Genomic DNA, 17,435 nt, shown 5'->3' with positions numbered 1-17,435 from the left:
GCGTCCAGTACTGGATGCAGTACTCCCAACTGCGGCCTGATCAAAGTCGCATACAGGGGGAGTATCACCTCTCTGGACCAGCTTGAGATGTATCTTTGGATGCATGACAAGGTATGGCTGGCCTTGCTGGCTGCGGTCTGGCATTGGTGGCTCATGTTCATCTTGGAGTCAATAATGAGTCCAGGATCCCTTTCTGCCTGTGCTTTCAAGAGGGGAACTCCCCAGCCTGTATGTATGCTGTGGATTTCTTCTCCCAAGGTGCAGCACCCTGAATTTGTCTATGTTGAACCCCATCCTATTCTCATCTGCCCACTTTTGTAGTGTCTAAATGTAGTTGCAGCTTCTCTCTCCCTTCAAGTGTGTCCACCTCGCCCTACATCTTAGTGTCATCAGCAAACTTGGATAACGTGCTTTCAACTCCCTCAACCAAGTCGCTGATGAAGATGTTAAACAGTGTGGGCCCAAGGACCAAGCCCTGGGGGACCCCACTGCTCACATCTCACCAGAGTGAGTATGACCCGTCCACCACTACTCTCTGGGTGCGCCCCATTAGGCAATTTTTTACCCATCCAACTGTGTAGGCATCAATGCCACAGTCGCCTAATTTATTCACATATATGAAGATATGTGGGGAGCTGGAGGAAAAGCAGGGGCAACGTTGGACCCCTGCTGAACCAGAAGCGGCAACTGACAACTGACGCCCAGGAAAAAGTCAACCTATTAAATGGGTACTTTGCGTCGGCCTTCATCAGTCCCATGGGACGCCCATGCCCGCTACAGGACAGGGAAGTCCGGGTGAGGGTGATCCCCTGCCCTCCATTGATGCTGACTTCGTGAAGGAACATCTTGAGAAGCTGGATACCTTCAAGTCAGCCGGCCCTGACAATCTTCACCCCAGGGTACTCAAGGAGCTGGCGAGCATCATAGTCCAGCCTCTAGCACGGATCTTTGAAAACTCTTGGTGCTCTGGTGTAGTGCCCGAAGACTGGAAGAAGGCCAATGTGGTGCCTATCTTCAAGAAAGGGAGGAAAGTGGATCCGGCTAACTATAGGCCCATTAGCCTGACTTCTATCCTGGGGAAGATCTTAGAAAAGTTTATTAAAGAGGCCATCCTTAATGGACTGGCCGACGCCAACATCTTAAGGGATAGCCAGCACGGGTTTGTTGCGGGTAGGTCTTGCTTGACCAATCTCATTTCCTTCTACGACCAGGTGACCTATCACCTGGACAAGGGAGAAGAGATTGATGTCATATATCTTGACTTCAAAAAAGCCTTTGACCTGGTTTCCCATAATCACCTCTTGGAGAAACTGGCCAATTGTCGCCTTGGGTCCTCCACAATCCACTGGCTGGAAAATTGGCTCCGGGGTCGGACCCAGAAGGTAGGAATTGATGGAAGTCACTCATTGTGGTGTCCTGTGACCAGTGGGGTCCCCCAAGGCTCTGTCCTTGGACCCATACTGTTCAACATCTTCATTAATGATGTGGACACTGGAGTCAGAAGCGGACTGGCCAAGTTCGCTGATGACACCAAACTTTGGGGAAAAGCATCCACACCAGAAGGTGAACCAGGCAGGTGATCCAGGCTGACCTGGACAGGCTCAGCAAGTGGGTGGACGAGAATCTGATGGTGTTCAACGCTGATAAATGCAAGGTTCTCCACCTTGGGAAGAAAAACCCGCAGCATCCTTATAGGCTCGGCAGTGCTATGTTGGCTAGCACTATGCAAGAAAGAGACTTGGGGGTCATCACTGACCACAAGATGAACATGAGCCTGCAGTGCAATGCTGCGGCTAGTAAAGTGACCAAAATGCTGGCTTGCATCCATAGATGCTTCTCAAGCAAATCCCGGGACGTCATTCTCCCCTTGTACTCGGCCTTAGTTAGGCTGCAGCTGGAGTACTGCGTCCAGTTTTGGGCTCCACAATTCAAAAAGGATGTGAAGAAGCTTGAGAGAGTCCAGAGAAGAGCCACGCGCATGATCAGAGGTCAGGGAAGCAGACCCTACGATGACAGGCTGAGAGCCCTGGGGCTCTTTAGCCTGGAAAAGCGCAGGCTTAGGGGTGATCTGATGGCCACCTACAAGTTTATCAGGGGTGACCACCAGTATCTGGGGGAACGTTTGTTCACCAGAGCGCCCCAAGGGATGACGACTAGGTCGAATGGTCATAAACTACTTCAAGACCATTTCAGGCTGGACATAAGGAAGAATTTCTTTACTGTCTGAGCCTCGCCCCAAAGTCTGGAACAGCCTGCCACTGGAGGTGGTTCAAGCGCCCACATTGAACACCTTCAAGAGCAAACTGGATGCTTATCTTGCTGGTATCTTATGACCCCAGCTGACTTCCTGCCCTTTGGGCAGGGGGCTGGACTCGATGAACTTCTGAGGTCCCTTCCAGCCCTAATGTCTATGAAATCTATGAAACATTATAGGTGGCTGAACACTGTAGGTACCCAAGTTTGGCTTGGGTTTTACTTTTTAGATGCCAGGGAAGCATTACATTTTGCATGTGTCATAGCAAAATGTGTGATTCTTGATTTGACTGAGCAACTATATGCCTAGCTCAGGATCCCAAAGCTTAGTATTCCTTTAAACATCTCCTGAGAGCATCTAACTCCATAGGTATTCTCAGAGCATGCCTACCGTGTACCTGGGCTCTATGGCAAAGTTCCAGCCACTGACTTCTTTTTAGAACATGGCTACCAATACCCACTCTGTATGTAGTAATGTGATAAGTACAGCACTTGCTGGGGACATGGGAAACAGGTTCAATGCTCTCCTCTACCTGGCCATATTTCCCCACTGCATTGGCAGATCCCAACCACCAAGTTACAGCCTATTCTGGGCATGGGCACTCTTCACCCCTACTATTGAAGAAACTATTTTAAGAAATGCTTGGATGCTTATCTTGCTGGGATGATTTGACCCCAGCTGACTTCCTGCCCCTTGGGCAGGGGGCTGGACCTGATGATCTTGCAAGGTCCCTTCCAGCCCTAATGTCTATGAAATCTATGAAATCTATGAAATCATTATTGATGAGAATGGGGTGAGAGACAGTGTCAAAGGCTTTCTTAAAGTCTAGAAAGACTACGTCCACAGCAACACCATCATCCAAGGATTTAGTTACTTGGTTATAAAAGGCAATCAGGTTGGTCAGGCAGGACCTGCCTTTGATGATCCCATGCTGATTGCCCCTGAGCATGATCTCCCCTGCTGGCCCCCCACAGATGTGCTCCTTGATGAGTCCCTCCAAGATCTTCCTGAGCACTGAGGTGAGGCTCACAGGCCTATAGTTACTTGGGTCCTCCTTCTTCCCCTTCTTAAAAATCGGGACCACATTAGCTAGTTTCCAATCCTTCGGCACCTGGCCAGATGACCACGAATGCTCATACAGCTGGGCCAAAGGCTCCGTGATGACCCCTGCCAGCTCCCTCAACACCCCTGGGTGGAGGGCATCTGGACCTGCAGATTTAAAAATGTCCAGCCCTTCCAGAAGATCTCTAACTACATCTGTGCTGTAAATCAACATGGTGTGCTTGGGTTGACTTTTTGCACCTGGAGGTGGTATAAAGTACTCCTTGGCCTCTCTCTGCTTCAGGAGCTGGAATGCACAGTAACAATGAACTTCAACAACCACTTTAAACTGGATAAAGTCTCTGTTATAGTCCTTCCCATCTTTTCCACTGTTCCCCAGGACCATATAAAAGTTAGGAATGGAAGAATAGCAGTGATGCTGTTTACACATTTCTGGCTATGACTCTCAGGCATGATTAACATAGCAATAGACCTTTCAATGCCTCTTCCCAACAGAGAGCATCTCCTATTGTAAAAACTAGTCCTCCATCTATCACCAGAGAGGCTCAAGGTGGAACTCGATTGAAGTAATTATCACTCATGCATCCTAGAAAGAAGTCAACAAATGTAGTTTATCTTACTGACTGAAGTTTAGTCCATAGTTTAATTAGCACATTAAGCAATTGAAACATAGCCTTAAATTATTCCCAGGAGCCCACTAATGTGGTTATATGAGAGCATCCAGGCAAAAGGTCAAGTCTCTGTAAATGTTATCAGCATGTTGAAGAAGATAAGGTTTGGTACCAACCCTCATGTTAAATGCCTCCATAGGGCATTTCCCTGATACTAGTTCTGACAGGTTATAGTAAATAACCCCGATTCTGGTACTTACAGGGTTGTTTCAACTGAGTTTCTGTGGCAGAAGACATTGTACTTCCTGACTGTACTTCCTGTCTATTAAAGAAGACTTCCTGATAGCTCTTCTCTTCTATCAGGTGAATTAAGGATGTTGGAAGCTTCCTTGTACTTTTAATGAACACAGGAATTCTCACAGGTGCCTCAAGAGTAATTGTTAAACTGAGTCCAGGAAACGTTCTTGTTTAAAGCATTCAAGGACAGACAGACTGGAGGCAGGGGGGCATATCACTTATAATGCAGCATGGCTGGATGAGTCCTATATATATGTTCATCCAGTTCTGTATATTGAGTGCCTAATGTTAGCTAATGCCAGTTTTGGCAGAAGTCTTTTCCACATGTGTGTATGCAAGTGAAGATGAAAGATACACAATTTACCTTATTTTGGATGCCCATATTTAAAGGATGATCCTATTTCCCATCCTGGAGGCACACTGCTGTGCAGCTCATGTAGCTCAGAATGGATATGGAAAACCAACAAAAAATGTATCTTCCCTTTGGTGTGCAACACGGGCCACAAGTCTATCCCATCCTAGAGATAAAAGAATCTTCCAACTGACATCCAAAGATTTAGATTTGGTTTGCTAGGGGAAAATATCTCTATTCTCTGAAATTGGATGAACTGGGCACATCTACATGTGACACCACATTGCTGCAGGCAAGAACCATGATGCCACAGCACCATCGCCCTGTTATAGTGCGCTGTCACACCGATGTAGTGCCTAAAAATAACCGTGCGCGGCGCGCATGATACAGTATGAACTGTTACCGTGCCATCACTTAGTACTTCCAAAAGGACTTTTGGAAGTACTAAATGATGGCACAGTAACAACAGTGCCATAGCAGCACGTGTAGACACTAGGGCTGTACAAAGCTTCGGTAGCCAATTAGATTCGGAGGAGATTTGAGCTGATTTGGCGGCCGAATCTCCAAATCTGAATCGAATTGGGAGACCCATTTAAAGGTCTGAATTGAATTGGAAGCCTCCAAATCAGTTTGGAGAGATTCGGAGATTCGGAAGGCCTGCAGCAAACAGAAACTGAGAATAGGAAGGAGGATGGGGTGATCTTCCACATATGGAAAAGGCTGAAGGGTGGAGGGGAAGACTGCTCTGATATTGACATTTGTAGCTGGCCAGTGACTGTGATCTTTCTCTGAGTTCCCTTCCAATCACAGTGCTCTGTGGGGAGGGATGTAGAAACAACATATAAAGCTGTGTTTGAGCAGTTTGAGGTACACTTTCAAAGAAACCCCTACACCTATCTGCTTGAGACTTGGCAGGCTTCATGCACTCAGAAGGGGCTACCATCTCTGCCATTTTCATCAAAATCTGCAAAAAAATGACAATTTTATAGGTATTTTAGTGATTCCCCATTATAGTCTATGACCGAATCTCCAAATCGGCGCTGAATCTCTGAATCCGAATTGGCCGAATTGAATCAGGACAGTGATTCGAATCACCTAATTGAATCAATGTCCCTCTGAATCTGTTGAATTTGAATTGAATACTTGCTGCTTCGTACAGGCCTAGGAGACATGCCCACTATTGAGATCCTCTCTTGTCACTCTAAGAAAATAAACTTTGAAGGAAACCAAGATAAACTTTCCTTATTTTTGCTTTATTTCTGTGGATAGCAGGTTACCAGTGGGTCCTGCAAGCTCTGGCTGACTCTTGGGAAAGGAAAAGACTGTCCTAATACAGACATTCTTGAAGATGTATGCTCACCAATATCTAGTGGCACATACTAGCTGTTTGTATAGAATCTTGCAGACCATCTCCCAGTTGAATAATTAATCATATCTGAGGCATGCACTAGATTTTTTTTAATTGATTGGAAGATTCCTTCTTTTAATGTTCTGGCTTTCTAATTAAAAAAAACCGACCCATGAAGTTGGCCCCATTGGCTTGAAATGTCTATCAAAACCAAAGCCAGATATGTCTGTGTTACTAAAGGTCTTCTGCATTGACCCTTACCTCTGCTTTTCTATTCATCAGTTCACTCTTCCTTTTGCCACCTATCCCTGTGATTGTTCCATTCCCTTGAAGACTGTAAGTAGGCAATTCCCAGCATTTTGTCAGAATTTCATCAATGTTTCCTATAGTATCTCTTTTCCTAATGCCTGAAGAGAGGTATGGGAAGGGAGGGAGAACATCATTCTGTGCTCTGTATGTGGGCCACAGATGGCCTGAGGTGTGTTCTTCAAGGTGGAGTTATGCAACACTGGTGGTTTTCTTTAAGTATTTGCTTTCTATACATCCATGTCCTATTCTAAACCTTCTCTTAGTCTCGTCAGCTCTCCCTGTATTTTATTTATGGTAGAATATATAATGTTAAAAGAAAAAAGCTCTCTTCCCTCCTCTTCCTTGTAGCAGTGTTTTTCCTCACCCACAATCATTTGTTCACCACCTTCCACAGACATATATCCAGTGTGTGTAGTCTTGTTTTTTCTCTAGGCAGCATCCTTATGAGTGAGCTATCAGATTTAAGTTCCCTAATATTTCTGGATGATTTCAGATGTTTCTGAATTCAACTTCAAGAGGAGAAACTTGTTTTCTTGTATATCCTCTCTTCTTTTTTGTGTAGCAGAAGGAATATGGTGTACATTCTGCATTGGGTATTTCTGGTTCCTTTGCGTCTGGCTCCTATATTTCTACTGATGGCATCTTATTCTGTTAGTGTATTTTTACCACATCTGAGCTTCCTACTCTCTTTCACTCGTGACTTGTTTGCTGCTTGGTAATTTTGCCAGACTCTGGGGGTGTTATCTGATTCCAGGAAACATGAAATATCATTACCTTTATCTTAACATGAAAAACTAGAAATGTTGTCAGCAGTAATGAAATTATCCAGCCTCTCTTGGAAATTAAAACCTTGTTACTTGACGTGGATGGTTTCATGTGGCAAAGAGTTTCTCAAGTTACCCAGATTTTACATGAAGCTAAATGTACAGCATATTACTTACCAAGCATCCCCTTGTTTTATCAAGGTAGAAGAGAAGAGCTGATCAGTTTTCTCTCTGACCTCTGGAGTTGTGAATACTTCATTCACATCTCTTGCAGTAATTTCTCCTAGGCTAGATAATCCTGTACAAAATCTCCCTTCATCCAGTGCATCAGTTCTTGGCATACCTCTGACCATCTGTGTTGCTTTCCTCTAGGCTTTTTAATCTTTATTCTGTCTTGTTTAAGGTAAAGCCACTAAATGTGGAAACAGTGCTCCATGGTTGGGGGTCACATCATTGTATTCATGTCTGTGTTTTCCTTCCATTATTAAATGCAGTCAGATAACCTGTATATTTCTATGACTGCTGTGTCACAATGTGAAAGCCTTCTCATTGAGTTTGTCTGTAAGGATTCATGTTTTTTCCCCCCACAAGATGGGGGACTTGCATTACATGCAGCTCAAGTAAGACTTCCTTTAGGATACTATATTTGCTTGTGGGCATCACGATATCAGTGGATTGCTTACACACTGTGGAGAATTTGGGCAAAAGTAGCCAAATTATTAGGGTTCTGGAGAAAGGAGAACTTCTGAGGGGAGGTTAAAGAAAGAAAAAAGGGAAAAAAAACTCTTAAGTATGTGCAGTCTAGATTGAGCAAATGACATGGGGTGAGGGGCAAAGGTGGAGGGAGCAGGGAAGGAGGAAGAGAGAGAAAGAGCACAAAAGAAATAAAACTTTCCTGCAAGTACCTGAAGCTTAGAAACACCAGGGAGAGAGGAGGTTTGTAGTGTGCCCTACGGGCTTGTCATGTGGGATAATGAGAAAAGGTGCATTTAAGAGAAAATAGCAGGAAGAAAAAATCCAGGGAGATTTATTGGACTATAGAACAGTCTCCTGGGGCAATGGTGGAAGCACTGTGGCTTGAATAATTAAAGCCTGCATAGAATATAATCAATAATCATATACCGAGAGTGGGGTTGACAAGATGACTTAGTACATGCACTGGTGCAAGCTGGGGGCTGACTGGCTAAGCAGCAGTTCTGTGGAAAAGGACTTAGGGGTTACAGCGAACAATACGCTGAATATGAGCCAACAGTGTGCCCTTGTTGTGAAGGAGGCTAACAGCATATCGGGCTGTATTAGTGAGAGCATTCCCAGCAGATCAAGGGAAGTGATTATTCCCCTCTGTTCAGCACTGGTGAGACCACATCTGGAGTACTGTGTCCAGTTTTGTGCCTCCCACTACAGAAAGGATGTGGACAAATTGAAGAGAGTCCAGCAGAGGACAATGAAAATGGTTAGAGGGTTGGGGCACATGACTTCTGAGGAGAGGCTGAGGGAACTGGGCTTCTTTAATCTAGAGAAGAGAAGACAGAGGGGATTTAATAGCAGCCTTCAACTATCTGAAGAGTGGTTCCAAACAGGATAGAGCTGGACTGGTCTCAGTGGTGGCAGATGACAAATAAAGGAGCAATGGTCTCAAGTTACAGCAAGGGAAGTTTTGGTTAGATATTAGAAAGCAAAAACTTTCTCACTAGGAGGGTAGTAAAGCAGTGGAAGAGGTTACCCAAAAAGGTTGTGGAATCTCCATCCTTGAAGGTTTTTAAGACCAGAATAGACAAAGCCTTGGCTAGGATGATTTAGTTGGGGCTGATCCTGCTTTGATAGAGGGTTAGACTAGATGACCTCCTGATGTCCCTTCAAACCCTAATTTTCTATGATTCTATGACCTTCTCCATTCAACTGCTATAGTTCTGCTGTGTAAAAGGGGAGGACACAGAATCTCGCAGGAAATATAAATATTGCCTCTCCTCTCCTATATTTTCACTAGGGAAACTCAATTGAGAGGTGAAAGTTTTAGAGGGGGCTGTCCTATTCGCATAATATTTGGTTGGGGTGGTTGGATTCGGCTGTCAGTGATGATGGTTAGAGTCCAAATCTGTTGAGTTATTTGGGATCTGGAGCAAAATTTGGCCTGTGCTGTCAGGTGAGAACATAAATCATCAGCAATATGGATTTTCAACAGAATGATTAATGATGTGAAAACTGAGATGATCACATAAAATCAGAGCAGTTCTATAGAAAGGAAAAATAAGATTTAGTTTGTTGGAACTTTAATGAGAATAGACTTCTTTCTATTCAGTGCAGAATGCCACCTTGTGGAAGTTACCATTTCTCTCATCTTAACATATCTTTGGCCTTTCTGTCTGCTTTCTCTCTTCAGTCAAGTCAGATAATTGTATTACAACAGGTTTGTGTTGAGTTTTAAATACTATTTCTTTAATTGGATATTGCATGCTCTGAAGTTTCTTTCTGGGTACTGTGTGTATATCAACCTATTGGATTGCAATATGAGATGTCAAGTAAAAAAGCTGTAAAATAACAAGCTAAAAGAAATTTTCCTTTGCGTAGAGACTAGTCAAGCCTGTGAAATTGACCACTACAGCTCATCAAAACTAATACCATGGTAAATTGAAAAATGCTCGGTAATTTTAGCCCTGCTACTAATGCTTACAGTTACGAATCTGCAAACAAGAGAGAATCATAACCAAATTGCATGCTTCCATGAGAACCTGATTGCTGAAATGGTCAGGAAAGAATTATCTAAACTTGCAAGGCCAGTGAATTTGTCTTTCTCAGCAGTGTTAGGTAATGGCCACTGCCAGAGGGAATACCAGATTTAGACGGAATGGTTGTCTAGCCTGATATTACACCTCTTGTGTTTCCTGTTGTGAAGGATTCCTCTCCCTGTTGCTTCAGTCCTCACCATTTGAGTCCAGTTGCCGTCTTCATGACATATTCTTCTGGTCTGTGTTGAAATGGTATGGGTGTTTCATTAGTCCCCGGGGTTTTTATTTCAAATGTCATGTCTCAGATAGCAACTCTTTTTTTCTAAGCCAGAGCAGTCAAATGAGATCTCAGGCAGGCCGTATTTGGTTGGCAGGTGACTTCTTATGTCTTAAAGCAAAGTGATTTGGTTACATATACTCCAGCATTTCAGTGCTTATTCAGTCCATGTCTGTCCCCTCTGGAAGTGGTTTCAGTCCTTCTGATTAGAAGACCCATCACTTCCCAGACCCCTGAATGGTTTAGCTGCTTTATCACCTCCATTTTTCCTCCCAGTAGGCGCGTCTACATGTGCGATTAATGTGGACAAATAAACTCCAGAACTTAGTGCTCCAGAGTTTTTTGCTCCTGGCTGCTCCCCCATTTCCACATGCTGTGGGGCAGGTGGCTAGGGAGCAGTTTGCCTCACCAGGGGGGCTGCCGGCCAGCTAGCCCCTCGCTGAAGCACCCTGTGCCCCAGCTAGCTGGAGCAGTGTCTACATGTGTGCTGCTACCCATGAAAAAACTCCACAGCAGGGTAGTACTTGCATTTTACAAGACTACCTTACTGTGGAGTTAGTTTTGTCTGTCTTAATAGGGGTGCATTAGGGCTGTGCAAAATTTCGACGGTTGTTTCATTCCAACACTTTCGACCAATTTTGAGGTTGAAACAGCAAAATTGGAATGAAACAAAGGCCATCAAAATAGCCTCAAAACAAAACAAGGCTGGTTGAAATGTTTTGAAAGTCGAAATGTTTCAACCATAGGCTGGGGATGGGAAGTCAGTCCAGCTGGGCTGACTTCCCATCCCCAGCGCAAGATCTGGCAGGGGGCGGTGAGGCAGCCCAGCTGGGTTGCTGCCCTGTCCCCCACGCTACATTGGGAAGTTTGAGTAATTCCTGCAACCCTCTTCCCAGTCATTTTCCTCTTCTGAACTCACCTGTGCCATGAATCTTGTCAGCTTCCCCCCCCCTTCCTCACCTTCCCCATTCCATTCTCCCCTTCCCTCCATGAAACTAATGGTGGCTGGAGTTTTTCCCCTCCCTCCATGTGCTCTCCATCCCACCCTAGGATCTCATTCTAAGGTCTTTTATCTTCTACCATTGATCTATCCCCTCATCTGCTTCCCTCCTGCCATCTCTCCTTCCTCGGTATCCCTGTCACCCCTGCTTTCTCCCTTGTTTTTCTCCCTTGTGTTTCCTTCAATCCATGTATCCACCAGGAGGCATCTTATCCCCAGTTTGAAATAAAACTTTCCTTTAACCCCAGTCTGATTCTCCAGCTTCCTGATACTGTCTTTCTTCCCTACCACACACACCTTTTTCTTGATAATGTGACTCTCCTTTTCATTTTCTTTGCCTATACTTCCTATCCTCTAGTTATCTTCTATGTGCCTGAGGCTTTCATGATTCTACGGCCTCCCTGTTATTTTCCTGCATTGTCAACTCCTGTGCACATCTCCTATGCAGGTTGCTTATGTTCTCTTCTGCCATGCCTGTTGTCTTCCCATAGGCCAGGGGTGTCAAACTCACCCATGCCCCCAGGCCGGATCTGGACTGCAGGGCTTTTCATGGGCTGGATCCAGCCTGGGCCATGGGGGCAGCTTCTGTGGTGACAGTGGCACAGGGTCCAGCAGCAGTGGGCTTTTCAGGGGCAGCAAAGGGGTCCAGTGATCATGGAAGGAGACCAGTGGCCCAAGTGGGTCTGGGGAAGAGGTGTGGGATGACCCTGCTCAATGAGGTCAAAGGGCCCCAAATTCTGTGGCGGGCCATGCCCTCCAACACCCAGTGGCCCTGTGGTAGCCCAATAGCCTGGATAGAGCAGCCATGGACCATATGTTTGACACCATTGCCATAGCCCTTTGTCCTTGGTCCTCACTTCCTCCCTGATCTAGGCAGCCTTATACTCCTTCCCATGGCTTCAGTGGTGTCCTCTATGTTGATGAATCCTAAATTTACAGCCAATTTCTGAAATCTGTTTAACTACCAAGATGATTTCTAAGCTTAATGCAGAATGTGACCATCTTGGCAGTGAGAGAACCCAGGGGAGGAAATTGCTAACAACCATGTTGCTTGTTTTAGTGTTCATTTCAGGCTTTGAAAAAAAAACTTTGCTGTATACTATTTTGTATATACCACTCCTCTTTACTATTTTATATATCTATAAAATAGTAAAGAGGAGTGGTTTAGCTATTATGAATATATATATATATATATATATATTAGGAGTGGTTTAATTATTATGAAAAAGCACATAGGAAACCACTGGGCCATGTGTTGCCATTGGCTTAAACTATATCACTTTTTAGCCACATGAGACCCCTAAAGTGTAGAATTGCTAATTATAATTCAAACCTTAGGCACATTTTGCACAGTGCAAGTTACTTCTTACCCAGTGAACTCACAGGCTCTTGGCCTGAACAAATGGCTGCAGTTCTCATCTAACAATCACAGCAGCTGGGCCATGGAACAGATTCCTGTGAGAGATGGCTGAGGCACCATAACTGCAGAGGTTCAAGGGCAGAATAGATGAGACCTTTACTGGGAATGATATAGTGGATAGTTCTATAAACTGCCAAGAGGATCAACCCAAAGTGGTTTTGTGCTGGTCCTGTAGGAGGACTTAGGAAGATTTGTGTTGTGCTTTATTCCCTTCTCTGTCGCATTCTAACTGCGTTTGCCATGCTGTCATACCCCGAAAGAAGGTGACAAATCATTTAAAACCTGGTACTCAGGAAACAGGATGATATTTGGACAATCACAAGAGAATTCAGAAGCCAGCAGCATGTTTGACATTGTTCATGCAAGCCTGGGGTGAGGAATTGAGTTATTTTCAGACCACTTAAAGGGACACTAAAAGCACACTTGCTCCTGATACAGTACCCTTTCAGTGATATACCCTAAAGATGTTTTAAAACTTTTTAAAGTTGATTTTTTCCCCTGCTCTACTACTCATAGGGAGCACAGAAGTAACACCACCATGCTTACTTGGCCTATCACAGTAGAATCAGAGTTGGGCAGGATCTCAAAGGTTATCAAGTCCAACCCCCTGCAGAGATACAGGGTGGCTGTTCCGAAGCCATCCCAGACAAATGCCCCTCCAGCCTCTTCTTCAGTGAAGGAGATTTTACAACTTCCCTGGCCAGCTTTTTTCATTGTCCCACTGTTCTTACAATGAGGAAGTTTTCATTGAGAAACTAAATCTTCTTTGCCCTTTCTATTTCTTGTCTTTCTTTGCAGAACCCACATATCAGCTGCTTCCTCATTACTGGTTTGCTATTGCTGTTACCCTCTTTGCAGAGTAGGTAGAAAAGGCCTGGCTCTGCAGATACCTCTCGCTTCAGGAACATGTGCAAGTGCTGATTGGGGCAGCTCCAGAGTGGGTGCAGTGGCATGGTTGCCACCCCCCTTTTGCTGTATGATACATGATCTCTCAGCACAGGGTCTTCTTGGCTCCAGAGCCCAGGAGTAAGGGCTGCCACCACTGCTCATCCCCTTTCTCCTGTGGTTGAATCAGGAGGGGCATGGGGGTGGGGGGCAGTGGAGAAGGGTGAACAGCAACAGCGCTCATCCCCTGAGCTCCAGAGCCACACCAAAGCAGAGGCTACAGCCAGACCCTAGTTCTGGCCAGACCCCAGCTCTGGCAGGAGCCTGCACGGACCAGGCAGCCAGCTCACTGCTCACTGTACATATGCAGCACAGCTGAAGTTGGGGACCGCATCCCCATTGCCCTGTTCCCAGCTCCACTGGTTCACTGAGGCTGATAGTCCTGGGGCACAGGGTGAGATACAGACCTTACCATCCAGCAAACAAAGAAACAGACTAGCTACAAACATGCAAAAGAAACTCTGGGGAAAAATAGTCAGAAAATAGCAACACATGCAGTAGTAACGATTTATTTTTCTCTTCTCTTTCAACTGTGTAGTCTCCTTAAAGGTGGCATGTAATCAGGAGGCTAAGTAATTCTCAGTACCTCATCTCATTTCTGAATATCTAGTCTATTTATTCCATATTCATCACTGAGCTCTGTGAATGCTGATGTTGCTGTCTCAAATGTAAAGTTGGATTAAAATAAACAAGTGTTTCCTGTGGATTTCTGTGTTTTGAATGTAACATATTTGAAAAGGTAGATGAAGGGGAGAGAAAGGACTGCAGGTTTTGCTCCTCTGAGTAGTTCTTCCCAGCTCACCAAGATGTCTTGCAACATCTATTCCTGCCGCACAGATATTTTCCCCCAACTTGTGTTATCCACATGCACAATGTTTTCTCTAATCCAAAGAGGCTGAAAGAGCTTTGCTCTGGACCTCCTGCAACTCCATTCCTGAATTGCAGGTGGAATTAAACTCTTTGTCTAGCAAAGCCACTTAGATCAGTGAGGCTATTTGCATGGCTCAAATTAATTAATCAGATTTTTTTGCATTGTGCTAGATCAGTGGTCAGCACTTTGCAGGACTGAGCCCCAGCTTAGCACTGGTATTAACTACTGAGGTGGTTCTTGAGTTGATGTTGGCAAGTAGCAGGAATGTGCAGGTTTCATATGGTCAGTGGGTCCAGCCTACAGAGGATGGGTGGGGAGGGAGCTCTTTTAATGGTTAATACAGTTCTGGTACCTTGCTGTAGCTGACAGATAAACACCAATCCTACTAGTTCATCAGTGTAATGAACATTTAGAATGTTTTCCTTCTGCAATGATCAGAGATTGATTTGCAGCAAATCACTTCTAGGGATTTGGAGGTGAGGTGGGCAGGCGAGCAGCTCCCTTTGATCCTATTCTCTCTCACTGAAGCCAAATGGGAATTTCAGCTTTGATTTCAGTGGGAGGACAAAGTACTGCAGAAAGATGCATGTGTTTCAATGACCAACCGCTCTGCTTCTCGATCCCAAATGCACTCAGGGAGACATTTGATGTGAGGGTTTGTGGGCAGCCATTTTCAAAGTGCAATAAAATAACTCTGGTTATTATATCCACAGTAAAATGACTATTGTTACACTATCAACTTCCTGAGCACTTGGAGATGGCTGCTGTATCCAGACACGCTCAGTGGGTGGGATGAAGAGGCTCATTTCCTGAACCTGACATAAAAATTGTTTAAAAAGTGAAAAACAAAGACACCCCAATTATCTATTAATTAACAGCTTTATGTTTTCCATGGAATTAATCAGATTTCTGTTCCTGGAACAAATTATTCCAAGTTTGGCCTCAGAAGTCACCCACTGAAGAAGCTGATTTTTTAGGCATAAAACACAGGAAGCAATTGTGATGTCACACAGGCCTGTGTAGCAGGACCAGACACTGGGCAGAAGGGGAGACAGAAATCTCTCCCTGGGCCAGGGAATGTGACTGCACATCTATGCACAGGCAATAGTGGGGCTTGCTCATTATTTCTTAAAAAAGAGGATGCTCTGCACTGTGTGTGCTTTGAGCTATAACCTGGCATCAGACAACACTGTGGGTAAGCAAATTTAATTCCATTTTCTTTTAGAACCAAAAAAGGTGTCTTTTAGAACCAAAAAATGAGTGTTACCGTGGATCACTTAAAATTGAGTTTTATCACCTGAGAAATTCTTCCTTCCTCACAAACTGACATAAATGGCAATTTTATATTTCTAACACTGGAATCTCTCCCTCTCTCTGCAGTTATGTGGTTGTGGACTCTTGGGCGTGGGGATATGGCTATCAGTGTCACAAGGAAACTTTGCCACGTTCTCTCCCAGCTTCCCATCCCTTTCCGCTGCCAACCTTGTCATCGCCATTGGTACAGTCATCATGGTGACCGGCTTCTTGGGGTGCCTGGGTGCTATCAAGGAAAACAAGTGCCTCCTTTTGAGTGTAAGTCACCAATACAGAACTTTTACATGTGTACTAAACCCTGCTTCACTCTGTATATTAAAAAGGGTTGTTTGGAAGACCCTGTAAAATTTACTAGAGAATGACATGTTGACAGCTGGTTAAGTCAGCATCTGGAATTCTGTAGCAGGGGTTGTTTCACAAACTCTATTGGGCGTTTGAAAGATGCTGTAAGTGGGATATTGCTGTTATGTAGTAAATTATGTCACTGCTTGATTTATTGAAAGGACATCAGGTAAAGGTCCATCCAAGCCCAATGGCCCACTCAACTAGGGTGGTTAGGGCCCACCAGTTTCTTAGGCAGCAGCCCACAAGGGAAGTGATGTGACCAGCATCACGTTTGCATACTTTTAAGTCTCCAGGCTGAATGACCAGGCACTTATATATAGCAAGGTCAACAGGGGGCAGCCTTTGGTTTGAGTCCAGAGCAAGGCTTGAACTCACAAGTCAGAGTTGTAACAAGAGCCCTTAACCAGTTTTCCACTGTACCCGTGAAAGGACAATGCTGATATATTTATTTAGATTTATCAACTGCTTCCTTCTCTGTGCATTACAGTAAGTTAAATATGAAATACAAATCAGGAACCATTCCCAAAGGACAGTTAAGCCTAGCCAGCTACCAAATCAGCAGTCTGTCTCTAGATTTCTGTCTCTATTAGAAGAATCATTGTAGAAAAGTTAGATCATCCTAGAAAAGCCGAGAAGATTATTGACATTTATCGATGCCCTGGAAAAAGAAACCCTTGTGCCTCAAAAAGGAACTGTTCTGGATTCCAGCAGAATCTGCCTTGAGGTTACATACCGGCAGAATCTGACCTCAAATTGTTCTGGGCTCTGGTGGACCTAACCTCCAAGTGAATTCCAGAAACAAAGCACTGAAAATGCTTTGCCAGCATCCCATTCCTGTTCAAACTGAGGGAATCGAGATTCATTTTGCTGATTGGAAGTATAGTATTGCTCCGGGAGGAAAGAGACAGTCTTTTGAAGAAGCCAGATTCCAAGTCATTTAAAGTTCATCAGTCAGTGAGGCTCAGTCGTATATTATCATATGATACCAGCATGGGTTTGTGGCGGGCAGATCGTGCCTGACCAACCTAGTCTCTTTCTATGACCAGGTTACGAAACGCCTGGACACAGGAGGAGGGGTGGATGTTGTATACCTGGACTTCAGGAAGGCCTTCGATACGGTATCCCACCCCATACTGGTGAACAAATTAAGAGGCTGTGATGTGGATGACTGCACAGTCCGGTGGGTGGCGAATTGGCTAGAGGGTCGCACCCAAAGAGTCGTGGTAGATGGGTCGGTCTCGACCTGGAAGGGTGTGGGCAGTGGGGTCCCGCAGGGTTCGGTCCTTGGACCGATACTCTTTAATGTCTTCATCAGCGACTTGGACGTGGGAGTGAAATGTACTCTGTCCAAGTTTGCAGATGACACAAAGCTATGGGGAGAAGTGGACACGCCGGAGGGCAGGGAACAGCTGCAGGCAGACCTGGATAGGCTGGACAAGTGGGCAGAAAACAACAGGATGCAGTTCAACAAGGAGAAATGCAAAGTGCTGCACCTAGGGAGGAAAAATGTCCAGCTCACCTACAGCCTAGGGAATGACCT

The 17,435-nt window shown here is 44.9% G+C and overlaps 1 protein-coding gene across 4 annotated transcripts in view; it reads left to right on the top strand.

Annotated features, from left to right (window-relative positions):
* Window positions 1–17,435, top strand: part of TSPAN9 (tetraspanin 9) — a 317,564-nt gene that overhangs the window by 282,422 nt on the left and 17,707 nt on the right. For all 4 annotated transcript variants that reach the window (XM_059726711.1, XM_059726714.1, XM_059726712.1 and 1 more), the window contains one exon: window positions 15,617–15,808. In XM_059726711.1, the coding sequence (XP_059582694.1) occupies window positions 15,617–15,808 (192 nt within the window). The remainder of the gene's footprint in view (window positions 1–15,616; window positions 15,809–17,435) is intronic.

Source organism: Alligator mississippiensis, chromosome 4, assembly GCF_030867095.1.
Source record: "Alligator mississippiensis isolate rAllMis1 chromosome 4, rAllMis1, whole genome shotgun sequence".
Taxonomy (NCBI): Eukaryota; Metazoa; Chordata; order Crocodylia; family Alligatoridae; genus Alligator; species Alligator mississippiensis.
This window is presented reverse-complemented; position numbering and strand designations above follow the sequence as displayed.